Below are 9,217 nucleotides of genomic sequence, written 5' to 3'. Positions count from 1 at the left end.
GGATGATGGATGATGGATGGATGGATGATAGATGGATGGATCGATGGATGAGGATGGATGGGTGATGGATGGATGATGAGGATGGATGGATGATGGATGGATGGATGATGGATGGATGGATGGATGGATGATGGATGGATGGATGATGGATGGATGGAGATAGTTTGTTAATCAAAAACTAAATAGATTGTTGCTGACATAAAACAGTTTTGATTTATTAAATTTCAGCCAGTCTTGGGAAATTCTTTTATAGACTACACTTTTTTAATTTTGTGATGTTATGTTTTATTTATTTTATTTTTTTTACGTTTTGCTATGTTTATGGTTATTTAAATGCAGATGTAAATTAGTTGGTGCAGATCCACAAGAGTCAAACAATACAAGTGATGAAGAACCAAAAAGTTCCTGTTTCATCAGTTTCAGAAACTTATCTCAGAAACTTTGGGACTCGTGAAAATTTGTTTTTGTGGATTCCCGTGTGTCTTTTTATGTTTTTCTACCAATATTTAAGCCCTCTGGTGTTTGCTTCCACCGAGACCATTGTCATTTCAAATTCAACAGATACTGGGATTAGAAAGTAACAAACACACCTTGACCTTGGAGTTCAGCTTGAATGGTTTACTTGGCTCTTTTTATCATCTGATCAACCTTTTGTGTCCACATCCTGGGAGGTTGGCTACAATTCCATAAACCTTACATTTTTAAAATAATAATATTAGCAGCTGTGATCAGAGGAGCATAAAGATGCTTGGAAATGGCCTTGTAAAATAATTTTTCTGAGCCTTTGGTACAACTTTCACCTTTGCTTTCTCTGCTCCATGTTTCATGAGGTGCACACAACAATACCAAAGATTCCAGATTCATTGTCATTCAGATTCAGGTCATTCTAAACCATCTAGTGACATGTTTATTCCATTTATATAGGATGAAGGGCTGATGAAAAGCTTGAAGACACCTGTGATATTAATTAGGGTCTAACATTTAGTTTGAATCAATAATGATAATGTAAAGATTAATTAATTATCAATTTAATGGTACCAACAAATATATCCTTAATATTTAAGTATAGCTTTGTAAAATTGCTACATTGTTTGTTTTTCCTTTTTTTTTTTGGTTGTCACACAGTAAAAATATGAAAATTTACTTTTGAAAATATTATTGGACTGTTATTGGATTATTATTATATGTAACTGGATTATTCTATGCTAGGCATGGGCTGTTCATAACGAACAACATACAGTGGTGTTTGAACATTTGTGAAGCTTTTATAATTTTCTATATTGCTGCATCAATATGATGTAAAACATCATCAGATTTTCACACAATTCCTAAAAGTAGATAAAGAGAACCCAGTTAAACAGTTGAGACAAAAATATTATATTTGTTCATTTATTTATTGAGGAAAATGATCCAATATTACATATTTGTGAGTGTCAAAAGTTTGTGAACCTCCAGGATTAGCAGTTAATTTGAAGGTGAAATTAAGAGTCAGGTGTTTTCAATCAATGTGATGATGATCAGGTGTGAGGGTGCACCCTGTTTGATTCAAAGAACAGGATCTATCAAAGTCTGTTCTTCACAACATGTTGTGGAAGTGGATCATGGAGGAACAAAGGAGATTTCTGAGGAGCTCAGAAAAAGAGTTGTTGATGCTCATCAGGCTGGACAAGGTTACAAAACATCTGTAAAGAGTTTGGACTCCACCAATCCACAGTCAGACAGATTATATACAAATGGAGGACATTCAAGACCAATGTTACCTCCCCAGGAGTGGTGGAGCAACAAAGATCACTTCAAGGTGTGGAATAGTCAGAGAGGTCACAAAGAACCCCAGAGTAACTTCTAACAACTGAAGGTCTCTCTCACATTAATGTTCATGAGTCCACCGTCAGGAGAACCCTGAACAACAATGATGTCATGGCAGGGTTGAAGGAGAAAGACACTGCTCTGCAAAAAAAAACATTGATGCTCATCTGCAGTTTGATAAAGATCATGTGATCAAGACAGAAGGTTGTTGGAAGAATGTTTTGTGGACGGATAAGACCAAAATAAAACTTTTTGGTTTAAAGAGGTTCGCATAATTTTATCACTCACAAATATTTAATATTGGATCATTTTCCTCAATAAATAAATGACCAAGTATAATATTTTTGTCTCATTTGTTTAACTGGGTTCTATTTATCTACTTTTAGGACTTGTGTGAAAATCTGATGTTTTACGTCATATTGATGCAGAAATATAGAAAATTATAAAGGCTTCATAAACTTTCAACACCACTGTGCATTTCCATTTTCTGAACGAAACTTGAGAATATAGTTTTTGCCAATTTGAAGTGGGGTTCTGTGTTAAAGTTATGAAGAATTAATATCAAGCTTGCAGGTACTTTTTTATGTAGTTGTTTTTTATTTTTTTATGTTATGAGAAATATCTGCAATCCGTCATAGTCAGTAAAAAAAAAAAATTCTGTATGACTTTTTATAACTGTTTATTGTTGTTGCTGTTGTCCATTGTTGTCATCTTTCTTTGTTAAAATCAGGTCTCTCTTGTAAATGAGTCCTCGAGGCTCAATGGGATTTACCTGTCTAAATAAAGGTTGAATGAATAAATAAATAAATAGAAACCCAGAATGCAGACTCACTAAAAAAGTTTGGACGGATAACAGTTTATTTTAAAGGAAAAAACAAAATGCTGACATGGCAGCAAAAACACTAAACAAACTACAAAAACCAGTAGTAAGAATAACTACACGGGGGAGGGCAAGGTGTTGATGGCAGGAGACTGAATTTATAGGACTAGTGAGTTATCGGACACTCCTGAACTGATTACAGACTGGGTACAAGTGAGAGTGTCAGGCTGACCAAGGAAAACACTAAGGAGCTGACTGAGGATGAATGAGACGGCACAGGGAACACATGGGAGAAACAAAAGACTGACCATTTGAAAAATCTCACACAAATCAGAACCTGAACTTTGGAAAATTAAAGTCACAGAGAACTTGTCCAGATAAAAACACAAGAACCCCAAAACACGGAAAGTTAGAAAAGTTATATTCGTGTACTTTATTAGTGTTTGGAGATCAGGTTTCTTAGTTTGTTTTCTGGATCTTGGGATTATTGTGTTTACCTGGTCGTTCTTTTCCTTCTCTATTTAGATCTTGTACAGTCTGTGTTTTTGTACGTTGTTTTTAGCTTTATTTTTGTTTTCTTGTGTGGGTCTTGTTCTGTTTCCCAGTCTTCCTTGTACCATTTCTCTTTTACCCTCAATTAGCTTCCTTAGTGTTTTTCCAGTTAGTCTGCCACCCTCACTTGTCCCCAATCAGTAATCACCCAGGTGTCTCCACTTTCCATTTACTCCGGTTATAATTATTCAGTCTCTGTTCCACCATTCACCACTTCTGCATTATAGGTTCCTCACCTCAAGACTTGTTTCCTGTTCTTTGTTATTACCTTACTACCCCATTGCCTGCTGAGGTTTCCGAGTCGCATCACCACGAGCTGACGGCAGCAGCAGCAACAGCTCCTCTAATCACCTCCATGTCAGCTGCCCTCTGTGGGTAAAGATAGTATGGGTCATATCGCTGCTGCGGCAATGTGCAGTCGCTGGCTTCAACCACATCCTCAGCCGCAGAAGAAGCAGCATCAATCACAGCCACAGAAGAAGTAGCTACTCGAGTTCTCCAAGCCTCCACCGAGTTCCAGGAGTTCTCTGTGTTCAACTATCATCCTCAGTACCCTGAGCAGCCAGCAGCAGCAACTCCCTCGATTCAGCAGCTGCAGCCCTATAGGTGACTCATCCTCAGAAGCAGATCCGGGGCCACTTCAGAATCTTCAGGGTCCCACACTTCCAAAATCTCTGTGGGGGTTGGTGGACACCCCACCTTCCTGTGTCTCTAATGGGGCCAGTGACGACGCCTCTCACTCCTTCACCAAGAAGTTCATAGAGGCTGACACATCAAACCACCAGCTTTTGAGAGGGTCAATCATAAGGATACCTCTGTGTCTCTGAGAGGGTCGCTGAAGATGACATCTCTCCACCTCCTGCCTCAAATGTGGTCTATGACACCGCCTGCTTAAGAGGGGGTCCATGACACAGTTTTGCCTCCTTCCTCAGAGGTGGTCCACAATGCTTCTCCGCCTTCTGCCTCAGAGAGGGTCTGCAACAACTCTATGCTGCCCACCCGCGAAATGTGTAATACAAAATTGAAGGCATTGTGTATAAGTGAGTGTGTCAATCATTTTCTCACTCATCTCTATGTGGCCCTGTGATGGACTTGCGACAATCCTGGGTGTACCTCACTTATCATACAATGACCACTGCAGATAAGCTCCAGCTCCTTTGCAACCTTGCGTAGAAAAGTGGGTAAAGAAAATCAGAAAGTGTATGATGGACCCTGAGGAGTTGTATTTGAAGACCACTGATCTCAAGATTTCCACCAAGTGAAAATATATTTTTCTGTTTCAAACTGATGATTTTATGTCTTTAGCAAATACCATTCAAAACTTCATTTTTTGCAGCCTTTATTACAAAGTTTGTTGATAAGCTTGTTGCAATTTCTGTGAAAGTAATCCTACAAAATATTTGAATTTGTTTGTGTTGAACAGCTCCTGACCAGCCTACAAAGAGAAAACCAGTGAAGACGGTCTTAAGAAAGCCCACACCGACCATAACATTTGCCCCTACTACAACAACAACACTACCAACTACAACCACAACCACAGCAACTACAACCCAACCCACTACAACCACAACAACTACATCCACCAAACCCACCACAACCAGGAGAACAACCACTACAAAGAGACCCACCACCACCCAGAAACCGACTCACATCCAGACCACAGTGCTGTGGCTTCCAGTCCCTAGAACCACAGCTAATCCGTACGACAGCCACAGAGAGAGGTATCCCACTAAAACCACACCAGCTGGAGACAACCATACCGGCAAGGACAGCAGAGATCCAAATATCCGCAAGATGATGCCCGTCACACACAAACCCTCCAAGATCAAACCCGCCAAGAAAAAGAACGGAGGAGAAAAGGTGATTCTGTAAAATTGAGATAAAGCATTTAAAAAAACTGATGTGAAAAGTACTTGTACCAAATCCAAGAGGTATGTAAGGCCTAGCGGTTTTTGACGAAATCCATATTGCCTGTTTTCACACCAGAACTTTCAACTAAGATCATCTTATGTTTGGAAATGATAGACATAAAGCCATCTCAGCCAAACCTTGAAATTGACTTTGAGTATGGTAATCTCACAAAATATTGTGAGATCTCATGCTTAAATTACAGAAATGACTCATCTACTATTTCAAAATTTAGATCAATATCTGTAAAACTGTCTTGGATTATTGCCATTTTTGTGTTTGATAAGGTATCTTATTAAGCCCAATGCAAGATGTGTTAGGTTGGATGGGTCCAATCCATTTTGCATTTGGTTGACTCAAAAAGGTAATGAACTGTAGACATACAACTAATAAATACTTTGAGTTATAATTAAATGCCCTAGTGTTTCTGAAGATATTTTGCTAACACAACAGAAAACAAACGTATACACACACAAAGGCATGAGCAAAACTCATTATTATTATCTATTACCTTTAGTTGTGGGAGATTTGCCTCCCTTGCAAAAGAGATCTGTGATCTCAGTGGGATTTGCCTGGTTAAATAAAGGTTAATAATAATAATTTTAAAAATTCATAAAATTCTTTATATCAGCAAATTCCCCTATAAAGCCTTAAGATAAACCAGAAATCAATATTTTCCAATATAGTGCATGTTTTCCATTGATTAGTCTACACAGTATCTTAAGTGTGACGCAGGGCATTGTAGCCTTTAGACATCTGTATGAATGTGGAATAGATGTATCCTATCCATGGAATGGATCCTAAATACTGAGCTCTGTAACGTGTTCTCAGTCTGACCTGAATGGGGTTCCACTTGTGTTTAGGACAGTCAAAATTAAAATGGACAAATCTATTAACAAACAATTCCAAATTACCCGTACGTAGTAGGAAACAAGCGTATAAACATTATTTTTTTATTGCTTCTCTGTCATCAGACATTGCCACCATGAGTCATCCTACTTCATTTCAATCTGTCCTCTGCATCCTCTGTCCTCACTCCCAACTACCTCCATGTCCTCTCTAACGCCATCTATATATATTTGCTTTAACCTTACTCTTTGAATTTTTCCTGGCAGCTGCGTTTCTAACATTCTTCTACCAATATACCCAATGTCTCTCCTCTGGACATGTCCAAACTATCTCAGTCTGGCATCTAACTTTATCTCCCACTTCTTTGACTTGTGCTGTACCTCTGATGAGCTCATTCCTAATCGTTTCCATTCTTGTCACTCCTATGTAGAACCTCAACATCTTCTGCTCTGCTACTTCCAGTTCTTTCTCCTGTTTTTTTGTCAGTGCCACTGTCTTCGAACCATATAACATAACTGGTCTCACTACCCTCTTGTAAACCTTCTACCTTTGACCTTTGCTGCCAGCCTTTTGTCACAAATTACTCCTAAAAAATGTCTCCATTCACTCCATCCTGCCTGGACTCTCTTCTTCACCTGTTTAACATTTCACAACTCCAAGTACTTGAAGTCCTGCACCTTTGTGACCTCTGCTCCTTGTAGCCTCACGGTTCCGCCGGCCTCTTTGTTCTAATTATTGTTGCTGCTGTTGTTGTTCAAAGTTAAACTTAGCTCAGGTTATACTTATCCCTCTAGGGCTTGTTTTCATCTGGAATGAAAGTTGAATCACTGTATTTCTGTGTGCAGATCTTAACTAAAGAATATGTGGACACGTATGAGCCCAGTAAACCAACAGCAAGTGATCTAGAGAAGATGGAAACCTTCTCTGATGTTAGTCCCACCAAGAAGGTCAAGAACAAGAATGATAAGCATGACAAGAAGAAGAAAAAGAGTGACAAACTTTCCAAGAAAAATGACAGGAGAGGAAAGATTGGGGGTAAGAAAAATGGAAAAAAAACATCAATGTACCCAGAGAAACCAAACTACTCCAAGCCCACCAAGAGGCCAACTCCCCCTCCAAAGGGATCTCTAGATTCTTTTCTGGACTACTTTGAAAACAGAAGGCGATTGTTGGTAAGAGAATGACCTTATATTCTCACTCTATTATAACCTTTCTGTGTCCCTTCCAGATTTCATGCATAGGAAATGTTATTGCTCAGACAATAATTTAGTGCATGTTTCACTGTACGGTTATGTTGTTGGTTTCTTTTTCATTTATTTGTTTGCTTGCATAGGGGATTAAAATCTAAATGTAACAGAGCAGAAATCCCAAGCCTGAAACATAAAATCAACTCATAGCTGGCTTGAAAAGTACAACCTCTTCCATTTCTAATGTTTCTTTAGGACAAAAATGTACTCAGCTGGGGCCTCATGTACATGGTAAATGGACTGTACTTATATAGCACCTTTCTATCTAATCAAGATACTCAAAGCACTTTACACTACAATCTGTGTCCTCATTTACCCATTGCTCTCTACTATACATTTGCAAAGAATAATCAGAGCTTTATCACATTCATACACCGATGGGACACACATTGGAGGCAATGAGGGGTTCGGTGTTTTGCCCAGTCAGCATGTGACTGCTGGTAGACTTGAACCCCCAACTCTCAGCCATGTATGGAGAGTGTGCCGCATTCATTCTGAAAGTTAGTATAGGGACAAAATGTGAAAACTGCATGGGCACAAAAATATTATGATTTTTCAAACTGTGTGTGTACGCTTCTACGCACTTTTCTTTCATACTCTCCAAGGAACTTGAAACTGGGCACATATCAGACTCCTCCTTCCACACTTCTCTTTGCAAATAAATGTAAATATGTCCTGCACTTACGATTCTCCTTTCTGCAATGTCAAAAATTAAGTCTAAGAAGCAATAAAATTAGGAATTTAATGGAATGTGAATCAGAGACACTCCTGAAAAAAAGTAGTGGGGTGTAAAAACATGTGCAAAGAGGAGTGATTGTGTGTTTGTCCAACTGTGGTTGACGTTGAATTAAACATACCAGGGTGAGCTTTATCTGCTGTGGTCACACTTCTGAGGCATTTCCAACTTTGCCCATGTGCTTAATAACTAATATTATAAGCATTCAAGTGTTTAGTGGAACTTAGTTAGTTTATTAATTAGTTGCGTTCATGAAACAATTTGCTGCACCTCAGTGGTGCAATTTAGGGAAATTTGTTATATCTGAGCATCATATGGATGAGGTCATCCTATATGGCTGGTATGGCTCAGCTCAGGAAGGACTGTTAAATACCTGATTAATATTTAGTCAGTGTGATCCCCAAAACACGCTGCCTGCCAATTCAATTGATGTTCTCCAGTAGTGGCAAAGTAACCAACTTTATGCAAATATTTATGGATATACTGTATATTATTGTCTGCACCATGTTGACCTCAAGAGTAATCCCATGAGTTGTTCAACATTAATATAGTGATCCAACACCGTTTCCTTCTCTGTGAGAATTGAAGTTCCCCTTAGACGATTCATATGCATTTTATGTGCTCTATGTGCGCCTCATAGGCGTGCACTCAAAGACACGTTTACATCTACTTTGCCATTTGCACTGTAGTGAAGTTGTTTGGAGCTTTTATTGAGGAATGCTATGTTGGTTCAGTGTGGTTCAGTTTCATCAATTCAATTCAATTCAGTTTATTTATATAGTGCCAAATCACAACAAAGTTGTCTCAGGGCACTTTACAGAAACATTCACAAACATAAAAGCCAATTAGTAAAGTTCTCTATCTAAGGAATCCAGCAGACAAGATGAATCTTGGCTTCGTTGCAGTCTCCCATCCTGAGCAAGCACAGTGGCAACAGTGGAAAGAAAAAACTCCCTTTTAAAAGAAAGAAACCTCCAGCAGAACCAGGCTCAGGACAAGTGGCCATCTGCTTTGACTGGCTGGTTTGAGAGGACAAGAAGGAGAGACTATGGCAAGCTAGTCAAAATAAAATTTTAGATATCTAGAATAAATTTTAGATATCTAGAATAAATTTTAGATATCTAGAATGTAACTACAGATAGTCAGACTACTCGATTTTATGTTAAAAGGGCTTGCCATAGAAGACAGACGAACACAGAAAGACCGACACCCCCCCCCCCCCCGGGGCCCCCATCCCTACCCCAGCCCCGGACCCCCCCCCCCCCCCATCCCGGCCCTCCAAGTGGGGCGGGGTGGGGG

General features: G+C 39.1%; 1 protein-coding gene across 1 annotated transcript in view; it reads left to right on the top strand.

The window, feature by feature from the left end:
• ccdc80 (coiled-coil domain containing 80) overlaps positions 1–9,217 on the top strand; it is a 44,751-nt gene that overhangs the window by 1,763 nt on the left and 33,771 nt on the right. Inside the window, exons 3-4 of the mRNA XM_037687077.1 lie at positions 4,602–5,038; positions 6,781–7,107. Of these exons, the coding sequence (XP_037543005.1) occupies positions 4,602–5,038; positions 6,781–7,107 (764 nt within the window). The remainder of the gene's footprint in view (positions 1–4,601; positions 5,039–6,780; positions 7,108–9,217) is intronic.

Source organism: Nematolebias whitei, chromosome 13 (genome assembly GCF_014905685.2).
Source record: "Nematolebias whitei isolate Nwh7 chromosome 13, NemWhi1, whole genome shotgun sequence".
NCBI classification, from domain to species: domain Eukaryota; kingdom Metazoa; phylum Chordata; class Actinopteri; order Cyprinodontiformes; family Rivulidae; genus Nematolebias; species Nematolebias whitei.
Note: the sequence above shows the minus strand (reverse complement) of the source record. Positions and strands in the feature narration are given on the sequence as shown.